We start from the raw sequence: 18,061 nt of genomic DNA, 5'->3' as shown, positions 1-18,061 counted from the left end.
ATGAAGTAGTAGACAGGCCTACTCATAGTTTTATGGTTTAGCAATTAAGAAGCAAAAGCTGAAATCTAGAAGTTAGAGTCACAAGACATGTAACATCCTTCATAAGTGAGCTTAAAAGAAGCTGCCATATAGTTTCCATGAGGATTTGGTGCCTGTGATTAAATAGCCTAGCTAGCTCTTCCTTCACAGCACATTCTCCATAAAGCTGAGCAAACATTAGTGCTGTTTTACCTCAGGGGATATCTATGCATGGACGCATTCTGTGAATGGGAGGTTTGCACCCTTACTCAATGCTTTTCTAGACCTGCTCAGTTATGAGGTGCTGAGAGCCACAGCTAACCCAAGTGTCTTATTACTGACCTTCAGGTCAGCGTCATGATGCATCCTCAAGTCTTCATTTTAGGCCTCATGCTCCTTCTTTTAGGTAAGTGAGTAGATGAGCTGGGGCATGCTGCGGAGGCAGAAGAGATGACAATCCTTGAGCTTTTTTGATTATGGGCTATGTAGTGAGCAGAGAACCATGATAGATTGTAGCTCCAAAGAAACTTGTGTGACCTGTATGAACTTCAAAACAGATAGCTAAATAAACATGACCCACAGGAACATGTGAGGCAGAAAGTGAAACATGTGCATACATGCGATGGACGAGCAAGGATGAGTACACATGCCTGCATGTGTTGGACAAGTATGGGTGAGAATACATGCATGTATGTGATAGTCAAAGCTTAATTTTAAAAAAATCAGAAATAGTGCTTTTCATGCATGATGGCTAGTCAGACCCCATCCCACTTTTTGTGCCTTTTTGCTTATTTAAACTATTTTTAATTACATAACTTAAAAATATTCTAATTCAGGACATTCTATACAAGGGGAGAATGGAGGAATAAAACAATTGTATTTGAGACAGGTGCTAAGTTAATCCAGGCTGGCCTCAGACTCTATAGGTAGCTGAGGATCACATCAATCTTTTGATCCTTCTGCCTCTATCTCCCAGGATCTGAGATCATTGGTGAGAAATAAAATATATTTCTATGACTTAATTAAAATGGCATGTATTTTATTTGAGAAAGGAATTTGTCAAAATCAAGTAATGAGTGTCACAGTAAGAAATATACTTCTTTTATATAAGGAACAAGAATTCTCAAATCACAGCCTAGGCCTGCGTATGGGTGATTTATTAGTGAATTTCACAGTTTGTTGTTTTGTGCTTTTCTTGATTATTTGTTTGTTTCCTGTGCTATGGATCTAACACAGGGCCTGGCATAGGCTAGCTAGCACTGTATCATTGAGCTATTTGTATTAGGAAATTTATTCCATCATTTCCATAAGAATTATGTTTAATTACTTCAGTTTTTAAAAATTATTTATTTTTATATTAATTTACAGTTTATTCACTTTGTATCGCAGCTATAGCCCCTCCTTTGTTCCCTCCCAATCCCACCCTTCCTCCCTCTTCTTCTCCTGTGCCCCTCCCCCAGTCCACTGATAGGGGAGGTACTCCTCTCCTTCCATCTGACCCTAGCCTATCAGGTCTCATCAGGATTGGCTGCATTGTCTTCCTCTGTAGCCTGGTAAGGCTGCTCCCTCTTGGAGGGAGGTGATCAAAGAGCTAGCCCCTGAGTTCATGTCAGAGACAGTCCCTGTTCCCATTACTAGGGAACCCTCTTGGACACTGAGCTGCCTGCCATAGGCTACATCTGTGCAGGGGTTCTAGGTTATCTCCGTGCATGGTCCTTGTTTGGAGTATCAGTCTCAGAAAAGACCCCTGTGCCTATATTTTTTGGTTCTGTTGCTCTCCTTGTGGAGCTCCTGCCCCCTCCGTGTCTTTCTATCACATCGGAAGAGGGAGAAAACAGGGAACAGGACAGGACCTTACCACAGAGGGCTCTGAAAGACTCTACCCAACAGGGTATCAAAGCAGAGACTGAGACTCATAGCCAAACTTTGGGCAGAGTGCAGGGAATCTTATGAAATTACTTCAGTTTTTAAAATTGCATCAAGTTATTGGTTGCAGATTCTCTGACTGTGTTGTCTTTCTTTACAAGGGGGTCTTGTTCAACTTCTGAAATGCCATGAACTTATAAGAAGAGATTACTGCCTATCGTTTTTTTGTTTTGTTTTGGTTTGGTTTTAAGTTAATCACCCCCATCCCCTATTGCTGCCACCTTTGGTTTTTTTTTGAGACAGGATTTCTCATGTAGCCCTGGCTGTCCTGGACTCTCTTTATAGACCAGGCTGTCCTTGAACTCACAAAGGTCTGTCTGCCTCTGCCTCCCCAGTGCTGGGATTAAAGACCTGTGCCACCACTGCCTAGCCTTGTTTTGTTTTGTAAGAAGCTAATCAAAAAGTCAAGAGTAAGCCTTAGCCCCTCCCAATGATGTTCTAAAATCATTTATGACAATTCACTTTGAAGGTACTCAAGTTTTGCCTTGAAGCCAACAATGTCATAAGTAATGTCTTGGCTTCTGCTCGTTGATTAGGAGACATGGTAAAAGTTAGTGCTTTAGTAGTCTACAGCACTGTGGGGCAGAAGGGATGGTTTGAGACAGGGTCACCAAAGCTTAGGCCTCCCCTGAACTCATTAGTTAGCTGAATCTGGCCTTGGATTTTTCATTTTCCTTCCTCTACCTCCTAGGTTTTGAGAATACAAGGGAGTTCTGAGTATAAAAATGTTGCCCATGTGCCCAGTTTCTGAAATAAATAGATTTTTTCATAATTAATTTAATTTTATGTGCATTAGTGTTTTGCCTATGTGTATGTCTTTGGGTGTCAGATCTTAGAGTGACAGACAGTTGTGAACTCCCATGTGGGTGCTGGGAATTGAACTCAGGTCCTCTGGAAGAGAAGTCAGTGCTATTAAGCACTGAGCCCTCTCTCCAGATAAATGTTTTAAATGTACAAAAATAATATTTGAGCTGCTCTCAGTCGCCCATGTTTACCACCCAGCACTCAGGACTCAGGAGTGTGAAGATCATAATTTTAAGCCAGATGAGGTATATAGCAAGACCCTGTGTCCAAAAGAAACACACACAGTGAAGAAGAAGAAAAAAAAAGAGAGAAAAAAAAGAAAAGAAGCAGTGTGAATATCATGCCACAGAGTGAGTTGTTTTGCTCACAAATGTATCCATTAAATAATCACACTAAGGAAGAATACGCTAGGAGAAAGTGTCTACAGTCTTCAAATTCAAGCTTTAAAGCTGGGCCTTTACTCACAGGATTTGGGAGGTAGAGGCAGCAGAACTGTGGGAGTTTGAAGTCAGCCTGGCTTATGCAGAAAATTGCAGGACAGCAAAGGCTACAAGGTGAGACCCTGGCTCACAAAACAAAATAATAACAACAAAGTTTAAGTTGTCATTCCCTGCATGTGCTTATACCCCCACACCAGTGCGCCTGCGTGTGTACACACACACACACACACACACACACACCGCACACACACCAAAACACCAATGATGAGGAAGGGCTAGTCTCTCATAATACCCTAAGTTCAGTTCCACTTGAGTCCTATGCCCCTTTAATTTTCTGAAAAGAAAAAAAAAAAAAAAACAAACAAAATTTTAGGACAATGTAAGATATTAATTCTCCATCTCTTCCTCTCTTCCTTTTTAACATCACAGGCGCTGTGGAAACTTATGTAGTAGTGAAGAGGATGGTGGGCCACCCTGTCATACTTCCATGTACTTACTCGACAGTTCATGGACTCACAACCACATGCTGGGGCAGAGGGGAATGCCCATTTTTTCATTGTGCAAACACACTTATCAAGACTAATAGACACAGTGTCACCTATGAGAGGAGCAGTCAGTATCAGCTAAAGGGGCATTATTGGAGAGACAACACGTCCTTGGCGATGGAGGACGCTGCTCAGAGTGACAGTGGCCTGTACTGTTGTCGAGTGGAGATATTAGGATTGTTCACCAATACGAAAGTGACTGTATCGTTGGAAGTTAAACCAGGTAAGCTTTCTTCATTTTCTTTATTTATCTCTTGCAAGAAAATGGAGTCCTGGGTTTGCTAATAGTTTGGTCTTTTCTTGTAATAATGAATCAGAAGGTCCTTACGAACATGATTGTCATTAAACGCTTTCTTTTAAATGGTTAAAAAAGACTTAATCTCATGTCCTGAGAATACAGACATATGCTATCAAACCCATCCTTAAATATTCTCTTTTGAGTAGCAGAACAACCTTATTTGCTTGGATGAGGTCCCAAAATTGACATTAATTCAAAACCATGAGCTAAGTCAGCATCCATGTTCCAACTGTACTTGGGACAGTCTTGTTTGTTCATGAAACTGCATGCACCTTCCATCCTGAAACACAGTGGGGAGCTTTATTTAAGATGAATGTATTTGACTTTAAGAAGTGCCTCTTTTCTGTGATTCTATCTTAGGACATTATATCTTAGGGCCATTCTCAATATTGTAAAACTGTAGCAGCTCTGACCTGAAAGCAACGAAGTTGCTGCTGCACACGTGAGCGGCTCCAACAATGGTCAGCTGACCCTCTGTGCACAGGCCACGTATATAGGTGGGGAGCTCTACCCTCTGCCCTGCCTTGCCTGAGATTTTTGAAATAGGTCTCAAATCATATTACAAAAACAGTTGTTTAGAAACTGGAAATGTCCTGATAGGAAAGAGGTTCCCTCCAATGCCTGTTCACTGGTCATTCCTTAGTGTAATGACAGATGGGCAGCAGTGGTGAGTCTGTAAGAGACCCTGATACACACTTCCCTCTAGTGAGCTTTGTTAGAATGAAGACGCTTCAAGGCCATGATCAGAGCTCAAGTTGGGAGGGAGAATATTAGACAGAAACAACACAATATATGATGTTCATATCTTGATGGGGATATGAAGAGGCTTACAGGAAAGGGGAAGCTTCTTCGTAAAACCTGGAGAGGAGCTTCATTAGAAGCAGGAATGTGAAAGAGTGAGATAGGGAGGAATAGAGAGCGATAGCTGCTATGACTGGAACAACAGGGCAGACAGAGAGAATTTCTTCAGAGAGGAGCCTTTAAAATGATCTTCTCAGCAGTCCTCCTGAGGAGTCTGAGACCGATTGCCAGAGCAAAGGGAAAGTCTGATTTTCATAATCTTTTATAGATGAGAGTTTGCTACCATGTGATTTAGTTCACCATAGCATAAACGACAGAGCGTGGAGCAGTCAGAAGTTGTTTAGGTCCATAAATCAGGGGCTGCTGTTAGGGCACATAACAGAGATCTTTACTGTGTCTCAGGGAGGAGTAAGGAGGTGGGGCTTGATCTGTTGGATCTAACCTAAAGGTGCAAACCCATGTTCTAACAGTAAGAAGCTCATGAAAACCGCAAATCTGGACTCATGACTCATTACATTTTCTTTCTTTCTTTTTTTCTATCTGATATACCTCCCATCCATAATCTCAAAATACTTGCTAGTGTTCTTCATCCGGATCAATTTCCTCCATTTACACTGATCCAGCCATGTGCTTCTCTCTACACTAGCCCATCGAGGCCTTCTCCTTCCTTCCTCATTCCACCTTTCCCTTGTGATCCTTCTGTCCCCAAAGCCCTTAGACCTTAGCCATGCCTACCTTCCTTTTGCCCTGCCCAAGTAAGTCTTTCATTGGTCAAACAGAAATAATTTCTTTGACAAGAACAGGTGTACATAAGAATATGCTTGTCTGGGCAGCAACTAGATCTTGAGGGCCAGTAATTAGCATCAGAATACATAGCACCAGACCAACTCCCAACAACTTTATTTTATTAAGGTAAGGTTTTTCTGTGAAGCCATGTTTGTCCTGGAATTTGTCTTTGTAGACCAGGCTGCCCTCCAACTCACATAGATCTGCCTGCCTCTGTCTTAAAGGTGTGAGCCACCACCAACACGTTTTACTTTTTTTCTTGTTTTGCTCGTGATTGTAGATATTCTTATTTTCTTGTATGACTAAAAGAATAGGTTCATGAGGAGTTCCTGGCTTTTGCTCCTTAATCTCTATTTACTAAGGCCTTACTTATTTTGACAACAGAAATTAATAGTAAACTGTTTCTATTTTTTAAATTAAATCATTATTCTGTAGGCTCTCGGCTTCCAGAGTTCTTTATTCATTCATCTATTCATTTTTTAAAAGATTTATTTTATTTATTATTTTATACAATATTCTGCCTTTATTAGGCTAGAAGAGGATACCAGATCTTATTATAGATGGTTATGAGACACCATGTGGGTGCTGGGAATTGAACTCAGAACCTTTTGAAGAACAGATAGTTCTCCTAACCTCTGAGCCATCTCTCTAGCCCTATTCATTTATTCTTATGTTAAATTTGATTGATTGATTTTTTATTGTGGATATGTATGAATGATGTCTGTATGGCATACCATACCTTGATGGGTTTGTCAGAGGGCAAATGTGAGTTGGTTTCTCTTTATACTTTTATGTGAATTCTAGGGTACTAAGTGGTGGTCAGGCTTGCAAGTCAAATGCTTCCACCTATTGAACCATTTTTTTCTGGCTCCCTGCTTATTCACTGACTGATTTTTTTTCTTTTTTGAGACTGGGCCTTGCTTTGTAAATCAGAATGACCTGGGATTTCTTGCCCATGCCTTAGCTTCCCAGCATTAGGATTATAGGAATGAGCCACCACACCTTGTTATGGTGAAATCCATTCTGATGGAGCAAATAGCTGACTTGCAAAATTATTCCTGGAAGGGAACATAGAGAAGCCAGAAGAAGCTGGTCATAGAGTGTGCAAAGAATGATGTTAAAGGCAGCATTGGGAGAAGAGACAATAAGGTTCTGAATGCCGTTTCACAGTTCTGAAATTATATTTTCTACCTGGTTGAAGTTGAATGACTTGGTCCTCCATGGGTATCTACCAACATGAGAATAAACCCACATTCATGAAAATACACAGCACACACACACAACACACACACACACACACACAGACACACACACACACACACACGAGAGAGAGAGAGAGAGAGAGAGAGAGAGAGAGAGAAATCTTTAAAAAGAATGCCAAAAAGAATGCATAGAAATTTGTCTAGCATGCTTGAAGCCTTAGGTTCTGTCCGCAGAACTCCAAACCAGCAATAGTAACAAATTAGAGGCTGAGGTTGTACCTTGGGAAGGCACTTTTTGGAGTTAAACTGCAAGCGCCAGACAGAAGGTGGATAGGAATGGCATCATAGCATAAAAATTATTAATTTCATATAATTAGTTTAAACTTTTACAAAGCTTAGAAATTTGCTAACAGGTCAGTGCTTACAAAGCCACAGTTTGACCAATCAGTGACTCGGTGTCTGTTTTGTTCTTTAACAACCAAGTCTACATTTTCTCATGGTTGAAACACACTGATCTTCCTCTTCAGCTGTCCAAGGACCCTCATCATCTCCTTCCTACTTTCCTGTCTACCTGGAAGGAAAAAAAGTGCTGGAAATAGGAAGTTATACATTCTTCTTTCAACAAGTGTGATTTGTTTATTGCCTATGTCAACTTGGTTTGAGATGTTTGTGAATAACACAGATTGCCTCAGTAGGAAATTCTGCCTTCTATCAGTGTTTGTTGAAATTTCTCAACTCTGTTGACAGAATAAGTAATACTGCCACCCTCCATCCATCCTGGGACAATGGAACACTTTTATTCACCATGTTTTACACTACCTGTCTGTAGCCCACTGATTATTCCTGTCTTTCTATCCTCTTCCATCACTATCTTGGCTAAGTGACTTACAGGAATGTCACTCTCTTGAATCTGTTCCATTATTTGGTCAATGAACATTATGCCACTGTTCTTTTTCAAGTGTAATGTTATTTTATTATAATAAATTTTATGTAATGCTATGGCTATGAAATGGGATAAAGTGCATTGGTCATGTTTGCAAAAGGTTTGATTGATAGATATGATGGCAGTTATGCCACCACTATTACTCCCAGTGCCTGGGCTCTGGAGAACTGGAACAGCCAGCTGCTATGACTTAGGAAAAACTATGTTCATGTGTCTTTTTTACAAACCAAATCAGGAGGTCATCACTCTGCTTGACACTTTGGGCCTTAAAACAGCGAAGCCAGCCCTCTGTTGTCTATACTAACTTGGTTGTTACTCTTATTTCTTTCAGTATAGCCAAGAGTCTCCTCTTTTGCCTTGTCAATCAAGTGTTCATATGGGCCAGCTGAGGTTGCACTCCGATCTCAATGTTTCTGTCTTCATAATTTCCTTTCTTAATACTTAATTCTCAATCCAGAAGATTAAGAGCTGGAGGCATATGGAAGGCCATTGGGTTATAAGAGTAAGAGGTCCATGCTAGAACTCTTAAAAGAGGGCTAATTAGGCTGAATTGCATGTTCCTTTATTTGGGGACACACAGACAGTTCTATATATAAACAAAGGAGCATTCAGTAGCTATCCAGTCATTTTGTGCCTAGATCTGGGACTCCCAGCTTTTAAAACTGTGACCAATGCATTTCATTTGTTTATAGTTTATTCACTCTGTGCTATCTTGTTATAGCAACCAGAATGGACTAGGGTGGGTTGAGTATACCAACAGAGGCACCCACCCACTTTCAACTATGACACCCTAATTTTCACTCACTAACAGAAGGCCTCACTGTCCACACTCTGGGTAGGTCCTATTCTACCTCCTGTCTTTAAGCTATAATGGTGACATGTCTTCACTTGATGGACTAAGATGAGGCTGAACTCTGCCATCTTTCCCAGCTAGCTCTAAGGCAGTAAGAGTGTTAAGTTTTGAGAATGGCACATGGTGACCTTTGTGGTTCAGAGCTGGCTAGTGTATGCTTGAGTTATATCCAAACAAGCTCAGGCTTTGAAGGACTCTGCATGTGCCTGTGTGACACAATATTCTCAGTTGCTGCTTAACTGTGGTCTCCTCATCCCATGTGGCCTACCTTTTCCCAGGCATTCCTGGACTTAGGTTAATTTAAAGTCACGTGCAGAGATCTCACATAGTTCAGAGGAGTAAACAATGGTGACATTGGATTTTGAAAGGGAAATCCTTAGTGTGAACTGTTTTCTGGCAGAAAAACAAAAATAACAGTTTAAACACACAGCAGCAGCGGCAGCAGCAGCAGCAGGAACAGCTGTCTTCCCTGGTGAGAGGAAGATGGGCGTGGGGAGTGGAATTAATCTCCGTAATGTCCTGTCGCCTAACTGTTCAGAGAAGCAGTTTTCAGAGTGGAGTGGACACTGAGCAGATATGTCACACTGGTGGTGTTGAGAGGGTTGACATTTTGGTTTGCAGCTTGAGGCTCCCAGGCTAATTCCCTACTATGCCCATGTCAGCTCTCCACTGGTGAACATTTTGCAAAAGTAAGAAGTATTAGGACTGAAAGGGACTTGGATAATCACATGGTCCCCTCCACATGATTTTGACAGCTGTGCCTGCAAGAATCTTACAAATCATCTCACTGCATTATTTCATGGCAACTTATATCACTGCTAGATTGGGGAAACGCTATAATTCTTTGGAGACAAACATCTTTCAATTTATCCACCAATACTAGGCTCATTTATTTTGACACTTGTTGAATTTCTGTCATTAGGGTTTGATATTTCTTTTTCTTTTTTAATATTTATTTGTTTGTTTTTATGTATATGGATGCTCTATCTGCATGTACACCTGCATGCCCAGAAGAGGGCGTCAGATCACATTATAGATGGCTGTGAGCCACCATGTGATTTCTGGGAATTGAACCCAGGATTTCTGGAAGAACAGACAGTGCTCTTAATCTCTCAGCCATCTAAGGTATTGTATTCCTAAAGTGAATTCCACAGTATTCACCCTCCTCCTCACTGCTCCTTTATCACATCACAATAGTAACATCACCAGTGTTCAGTGTTCAGAACACAGTGTTCAGTGCTCAAGCATGCATTCCTAAGTGCTTATGTGCAGGACAGTGAGTTTGAAGGTTACTTGGTTAATGAACATCAGCATTGAATTCATATTTTGTTGGATTCAGCTTCTCCTTACTGGATCACTTACTCTTATTCCTGGAAGGTTTTACTCAAAGTCCTAATTCACAAACACAGTTGTAAAAGGAACTTTTATTTGCCTGTTTCAGTCGTCTCAGAGGCTCACTGCCTCTGTCTGCTAACCTAGGCTAGTCCCGGAAGTGTCTAGCCTCTACACAATCTAATCTAGGCCTAGAATGTTTTCAACCTGTGAACCTTACTGATTGATAAGCTCAATCTTTCTTGTTCAACTCAGTTATTCTGGCTCAAACTCCTGTCCCAGCTAACTCATTCAATCTGGCTTTTCTCTTGGCCCCAGAATTGCTGCTCTTGGCCTCAAAATAACTCCAGTAATCTGTTCTAATCTTCTGGCTCCTTCTCATCCTCTGGCTCATTCTGCCTTCAACCTCTATCTATGAAACTCCCCCAATAAAACTACCTCCTTTATCTATCTGCATTGCACCTTAAAAAACTTCCATTTTGTCTCTTTTCTCGTGAGAATTGGGTTATTCTGTCAAACCTTTCTCTGATTGACCACTTTTCCTACCACTCAATTAGATATCAATTTCAAACATAAGTGCTTTCCTTTACAAACTATCTTTACCTTCATTGTTTGTACCACCACACCTGGACCTAAGCTTCTCTTTATCTGAAATTTGCTCTAAACCAGGCTAGCCTTGAAATCAAATGTACTAGCCTCTGTCTTCTGGATTAAAGGCATGTTTGTATTCCAGCTGTATTACACAAACCTAGAAGGTCTTTGGATATGATCTCTTGCCAGAGTAGTCATGTTCTAAATAAAAATTCCTCTACATAGAGCCTAAACCTAGTCATTGCCTTTGGCTCCTTGGAAGGGCTCTCACGCTGGGTAAAACGTAAACACAGTAACTGAGGAGTGTCAAGTTGTCCAACTGTATTTATGCTGGGAAATGCCAGCTTTGGAAGCTGTTGGGGACTTCAGTAGACCTGCAATATTTCCACTCATTGTCTGGGCACTGTGTGTGCCTTTTGCCTCCAGAGACATCTGTAATTTGCTAAAATTAGAAATGTGAATTTATTGGATGTCTGCTTCTTCATTTGTAAATGCAGTTAAGTGAATGCCAGATACTCACCAGAAAGAGGATTCTGTGTTTCATTCATAGACACACAGAAATAATGAAAACAATATATTTCTTGTTACAAAATAGATATTTCAAAAATACTTTGAATATCTAGGTGTTCCAAACTTACTGCTCAGTGACTCTCTGCCATTAAGTCCTAACCCTCACAAGGTATAAGACACCCTGGTCTTTTGGATGATATTTACAAATGTAGTTTAAAAAAGAAAAACTAAATTCTTGTATTTATAATTAAATTTTCTTCTGGTTGAGCAGATTGGAATAACACTGTGACATCCTCAGAAGACTCTTGGGATTATAACAGTGTAAGTATATCCTTCCCTAAATTATTAGCCATGTTCACTTGTATATCTTTCAGGAAACAATCAGTGCTTAAAGATTTTTTCTGTACAATTTAGTTCACAGGCATTTGTGTCAAAAAAAAAAAAAGAAGAAGAAAAGAAAGAGATATAGTGGTAAAGATTCCTTATTCATAGAACTCAGGAGTTAAGACAAGACAAGAACTTGGAGGCCAGCCTGGACCACTAGGCAACTTGGGCACCATAGTAAGATTCTATCTCAAAAACTGTAGATAAATAAATTCATAAATATATAAAAATAAAGAAATTAAAACAAATAGCTTGATGTTTACAAAGAATGTTTGAATTCAAGCTCCTTTAGGAACCCCTACTATTTATTTTTCTACCACTGACCTCTCTCTGTAGAGCACACTGGTGATTGTTTTTTTCCATGAACAAACCTACACATGAGGTGTTATGGTCTTAGACATTCTGAACTTTGTATGACTTTCCCTAGACTTTCTGTATACCATGCTTTAGAAAAATCTAAGGCAGTCCACTTGCAAGATTCTTTTTTAAATTTATTATTATTTTTTATAAATTACAGTTTATTCACTTTGTATTCCAGCTATAGTCCCTCCCTCATCCACTCCCTATCCCATCCTCCCTTCCTCCTCTCCTCCCATGCCCCTCTCCAAATCCACTGATAGGGAAGGTACTCCTCCCCTTCTATCTGACCCTAGCTTATCAGATCTCATCAGACTGGATGCATTGTCATCCTCTGTGGTCTGATAAGGCTGCTTTCTACTCAGGGGGAGGTGATCAAAGAGCCAGCCACTGAGTTCATTCCAGAGACAGTCCCTGTCCAAATTACTAGGGAACCCACTTGGAGACTGAGCTGCCATGAGCTACATCTGTGCAGGGGTTCTAGATTATCTCCATGCATGGTCCTTGTTTGGAGTATCAAGTCTCAGAAAAAAACTCCTATGCCCAGATTTTTTTTTTTTATCTGTAGCTCTCCTTGTGGAGCTCCTGTCCCCTTCAGGCCTTCCTATCTCCCCCTTCTTTCATAAGATTCCCTGCACTCTGCCCAAAGTTTGGCTATGAGTCTCAGCATCTGCTTTAGTAACTTGCTTTCAATGGCCCTCTGTGGTAGACTCCTGTCCTCTTGCCTGTCTTCTCCCTCTTCAGATGTCTGTCCTCTCTGCCTTTCTGGATGAGGACTGATCTTCTTACCCAGGGTCCTTCTTCTTGCTCTGCTTCTTTAGGTGTACAGATTTTAGTATGTTTATCCTCACTTGCAGGATTCTTGCCAGAGTTCTCTCTCTACAAAAAGTGGAAATAAATTTATCAATAGTTTTTTTTTTTTTCCCTCTTGGCTCTAGGAAGAAACAAGGATTTTTTTAAGTATGTGTTATAGTACAGGAGAAATAGGGGTTGAGGTATGTAAAAGCTCATCTATGGAATTGTGAGAATTATTTGATAATTGATAGTAGCAGAGCCCTTACTGGTACATGCAAGGCCTTGGGTTTAAACTGCCAAAAACAACCCACCACCGACAACAACAAAAGAAAACATTCAAAACAAAGTGGAGATATCTATATAGGGGTAAATGGCCTTATACCTTACCTATTGACAGCCAGAACATAAGACATAAACTGTGATAGTAAGTTTCTTTTGTTTGTTTTTTGAGACAGGGTCTCATGTAGTCCAACTGACCATGAACTTCCTGCATAGCTGAGGATAACCCTGAACTCCTGATCCTGCTGCCTCTGCTTTCCAAGTACTGAAATTATAGGTGTGGATCCCACCAGATCTACCTCTTCCTTGGAGACATCAACTTATTTCATAGTTCAGGCTGTCCTAGAACTTCCAATCTCACTGTCTCAGCCTACTGAGGACTGGGGTTACAGGCCTGTGTCACCTTGCCCAGTCTGATACTAAGAAAAGTAATGACTTATTTGATACTAGCAGCCAGTGGTCCGGAAGATATGGGAAGACTCTGTGTATACTAGTTAAATATTAGAAACCATTATGCACCGGGCTTCTGGTTGGGTATAGTACAAACCAGTACTGCATACCAAGATTGTTCTTGCCCTCAGTCACCCGTAAAATAGTCATGGTTCACAGCAAGGAGGAGAGTTACATTCAAAATCAGTAGTGGATTTTGACCTCTAAAGTTGTCAAACTGTCCGTAGATGAATTAAGAACAATGCACAGCAACACACAGTATTGATTTCAGATATTTGTTTATTTACGCATTTGAGACAGAATCCCATGTAGCTCATCTGGCTTTGAAATGTACCTGGGAAGAGTCTTGAACTCCCAGCCCTCCTGCTTTTACCGCTCAGGTTCTGAAATTAAGGTGTGCACCCCATGCCTAACAACAGCGGCACATGTCTTGAATCAGTAGATCAACTTCCTGAAATCTACCTCGTAAAAAGACAACAGAATTTGGGAAGATGAATGAGAAAGGATGGGCATTGCTGCCATCCATAATCAGGAAAATGTTGTGAAGTAGATGTTCACATGGGCATGGTGGACAGCCCTGTGATCCAAGCACTCAGGAGGTGGAGGCAGGTGGAGCAGAGGTTCAACATCATTGTCAACTAGTGAGTTCCAGGTCAGCCTAGGATAGAGAAGACGCTGTCAGAATACCAAATAATTATGTATTTTCCTCTATATTTTCACAGTGTTCGTCAAGAAGTACCTGAGAGTACCTTACCTACTGAACCTGCTGTCTGTAGCTGTAGAGACAGAGCTCACAGAGCTGAGCTAACCTGTCCATGGTCTCATTGACTGAGCAGCGCAGAGGAGCTGGGCTTGTGATCCAGAGCTGAGGCTCAGACACGGGCAAAGATCTGACCTCATGCTCCACTTCCTGCAGTTAGAGCATCTCCTGGGCTCTGCTTATGGTAATAGGCTAGTGCTGAGCTATGACAGGGCCTAAGCTGATGTCTAGCCTGTCTCATGCTTAGTCCAACTGTGGTGACCCCTGGTCACCTGCACCAGGACACTAGGGTGGAGTCTGCTTCTGTGTGATCACGGGGTGTTAATCAGGCTACATGCATGAACAGACTGTTTGGTATTTTTTTAGTAGGTTACTAAATATAATTCCATAATTTCCCATTTTCTCCTCCTGCTCCAAACCCTTCCATATATCTCCCTCATTTTCTTTCTTATTTATGCTCTGCATTTCTTTAATTGTTATATGTGTGTTTTCCTAAAATCATAAATATAACCTGCCCAGCCTGTATGATGTTACTTGTGTGAGCATTTTCTCAGTGATGACCATTGGACATTGGATTTTTATAAAGATGTGGAATCTTGAATTGCAGTCACAAGACAAGTAGGCTCTGTGGTAAAAAACCAGATCACACACAGAGAGCGAGTTAAATTAGAGATGAGCTACATTTTTCTGTTTTTCTACATTGTAATTTTTTTTATGATTTATTTATTTTATATCCCAGTTGTAGACCTCTCCCTCATCTCCTCCTGGTCCCACTCTCCTTCCCTCTTCCCCCCATCACCCTCCTCTAGACCACAAAAAGGGGGAGTCCTCCTCCCCTACCATTTGACCCTAGCCTATCATGTTTCATCAGGACTGCCTGGATCCTCTTCTGATGTGCCCTGGCTCACCAGGAGGAAGTGATCAAAGATCGAGTAACAGACTCCATGTCAGTGATAACCCCTGCTCCCCTTATTAAGGAACCCACATGAAGACTGAGCTGCCTATTGACTATATCTGAGCAGGGATCTAGGTCCTCTCCATGCATGGTCCTTATTTGGTGCATCACTCTCTGCAGGCCCTCCTGGGTGCAGAGTTTTAGGCTCTGTTGGTCTCCTTGTGGAGCTCTTGTCCCCTCTGGGTCCTTCTGTCTCCCCACTCTTTCATAAGACTCCTAGTGCTCTGCCCAAAGTTTGGCTGTGGGTCTCAGCATCTGCTTTGATCCCCTGCTGGGTGGAGTCTTTCAGAGGACATCTATGGTAGGCTCCCATCCTGTTCTCTCTCTTCAACCACTTCTTGTGTCTATACTTTTGCCCTTTTGAATGAGAATTAAACATCCTCCATACTTTCCTCCTTGTTATTTATCTTCTTTAGGTCTATGGATTTTAATATGGTTATCCTATCTTATATAGCTAATATCCAATTCTAAGTTAGTACATATCATACACGTCTTCTGGTTCTGAGTTACCTCACTCAGGAGGACATAAGCTCAAGTATGTTCATAGCAGCTTTATTAATAACAGCCAGAACCTGTAAACAACATAGATGTCCCTCAATTGAGGAATGGATACAGAAATTGTGGCACATTTACACAATGGAATTCTACCCAGCTATTAGAAACAAGGAAATCATGAAATTTTGCAGGCAAATGGATAAAACTAGAAAACATCATCCTGATTAAAGTAACCTAGAATCTCTTTTAATTTCATAAAATGATGCATTTAGGTAATATCTTACTGGCTATGAAAGCAGTCATTGCAAACATGATGTATAAACCCACATTAAGCATGTGGTTAGAATTTTGAGGTGTACACACATGTAATCGCCTTGAGCAACATAGAAGACCTTTCCATAAACATCAAAGACACTTTTAATTTATATGTTTCGAGTTCCACCGTGATTTTCACCTCATCTTCTTGTGTCTTACTTCATATTCCAGATCATCCACAAGCCAATACGGGGAAGGTCTAGGTTTAAAGTCCAGCATGTGTTTTCTGTTACTCGAAATGGTGTCCCTTTGTTTTACATCTGTTTATTACTACTGTTGTTTTATTTACTATTTCTTTAGGAAGCGATCTCTGCACAAAAGTTTAGAAGGAACATGACTAAGGGCTTCTATGTTGGCATCTCCATTGCTGCCCTGGTGCTGCTGCTGCTTCTGAGCACCATGGTTATCACCAGTAAGTAATTTCCTGACTGTCTCCAAGGAAGGAGAGCCAGGGTTCTCAGTCCCCCCCAACTGCCTTTAAGCAAGTTCACATGATTTTCATATCCATGCCCCAAGGGTTGTGTTAGAACCTACAAAGCACCGCAGGCAACTTCTGCTACTGGTGAGAGCTCCGTGATCTTAAACCATTGTTACTATATCTCCAAAGAAGTTGTTCTGTAAACCAGAGAGTTTATATACTAGTCAAGTTTTTTAGATAATCCCATAATTTTTTTTAGTGCTTTTGTTTTGTTTTGCTTTTTGTTTTAATGCAACTTGATCTCATGTAGTCCAGGCTGGCACTGAACCTGCGAGTTAGCTGAGGATGACTTGCAAGTGTTGGTTGGGCACCCAAGAACAAGATGAGTACTAGACAACACTGTTGTTTCTTAAGCTCATCCTTTGTCTTTCAGTAAATGCCATCAAAAGGGAAACATTATTAACATCCTCTTTAAAAGAAATTAAATACAATGACAGAAGAGATTTTGTAGAGGCTTGAGACTTTGAGACTTTACGACTTCTGTAGACCTTATGATGAGTTCTCTTCTCTCCTACCTTTGGGATCTAGTTTGTTTTCCATGATGATACTGTCAAAATTTTTGGAACACATTTAGTAGAAGAGGAAGTCTAAAGTTGGTAGGAAAGTCACCTAAGTAACGCTGGGACAGACTATTTGAAGGTGGCACTCAGGCCTGCACAGCCCTCTCCAGGAGGGTTTGTGCAATTGCAGGAGGTTCTCCTGGCTGTGTAGCTCATTCCCTGTGTAGGAACTTCAGCCACTGACACTTCAAGTCACTGCCCTTGAGCTCTGTATTGACCTGATTCACAGAACAAGGCAGAAAATGGAAAACAAGAATAGGCCTGTCAGATTTCAAGATGTTTTCCTCTAATTATTTAATTAATTAATTACATGTTCATCCAAATGAATGACTATTTAAGGTGGCTCTAGTGACATGTACCTATAATCTCAGCATCCTACAAGTCTGTAGCATCCTGGGATACCTATCAGATTGTGTCTAATAGGGAGAAGTACTTAGAACTTGAGTAAATATCAATGTGGTTTATTCTCCCCTCAAGGACTTGTTCTCTGGCAGCCCATGAGAGAAATCTAGACTTGTTTGTTTCTTTCTCTGAACAATAGTCTGCCGGTGTCACTCTAGTGAATTAGGCTAGGTGGGTGAATGTACCAAACAATGATCAAGAAGATCCTCCCTGTGGTGCAAGAAGACATTACCCAAAGCTACCAGGGGGTTGTTCAATTAAAAACAGAAACAATATCCTTGATTAGAAGAAAATATCATGAGTGTTTTTGATGACATGTTCAATTTTCCTTTCAATTTCTCTCACCGCCTCACATCCCAAATTTAGAGTATGTGATTATGACAAAGAAGTCGGAGTCTCTAGGGTAAGCTGCTATGGATTGTGCCTTTTTGCACTGTCTTGAGATTTTCACTCTGTTTTCTCCTTTGCGAGTAAATCATTCTTTCCTGATTGATTTAATGATTTTTTTTGGATGATTTGAGACAGGGTCTCAATATGTGGCTCAGACTGGCCTGGAACTTTCTATGTAGTCTAGGCCAGCTCTTTAGTTCTGGGATTACAGCTGTGTTTCACAGTGCTCAGCTCCCATTCTTCTCCTTGAATCTCAAAATGTAGTTTAATGAGTCCCTTCCTTGATATCCTCACTTCTCAGATATATTTTCTGCATTCTGTAGTCATCTACGTTTATCGTGGGATAGGAACAGAAGATCTCTTAACATCAGAACTAGAACTTTAATCTTTTT

The 18,061-nt window shown here is 40.8% G+C and overlaps 1 protein-coding gene across 1 annotated transcript; it reads left to right on the top strand.

The window, feature by feature from the left end:
* The first annotated feature begins 375 nt into the window (after nucleotides 1-375).
* LOC129675493 (hepatitis A virus cellular receptor 1 homolog) lies at nucleotides 376-17,686 on the top strand. Its single transcript, XM_055605478.1, has 5 exons — nucleotides 376-424; nucleotides 3,618-3,956; nucleotides 11,321-11,370; nucleotides 16,140-16,251; nucleotides 17,646-17,686. Exons 1-5 carry the CDS (start codon nucleotides 376-378, stop codon nucleotides 17,684-17,686), a joined length of 591 nt encoding a protein of 196 aa, XP_055461453.1.
* The last annotated feature ends 375 nt before the right edge of the window (nucleotides 17,687-18,061 follow it).

This window comes from Psammomys obesus, unplaced genomic scaffold (assembly GCF_907164565.1).
Source record: "Psammomys obesus unplaced genomic scaffold, mPsaObe1.curated_primary_1811, whole genome shotgun sequence".
NCBI lineage: Eukaryota > Metazoa > Chordata > Mammalia > Rodentia > Muridae > Psammomys > Psammomys obesus.
The sequence above is the reverse complement of the archived record's forward strand: the minus strand, read 5'-3'. Positions and strand labels throughout refer to the sequence as shown.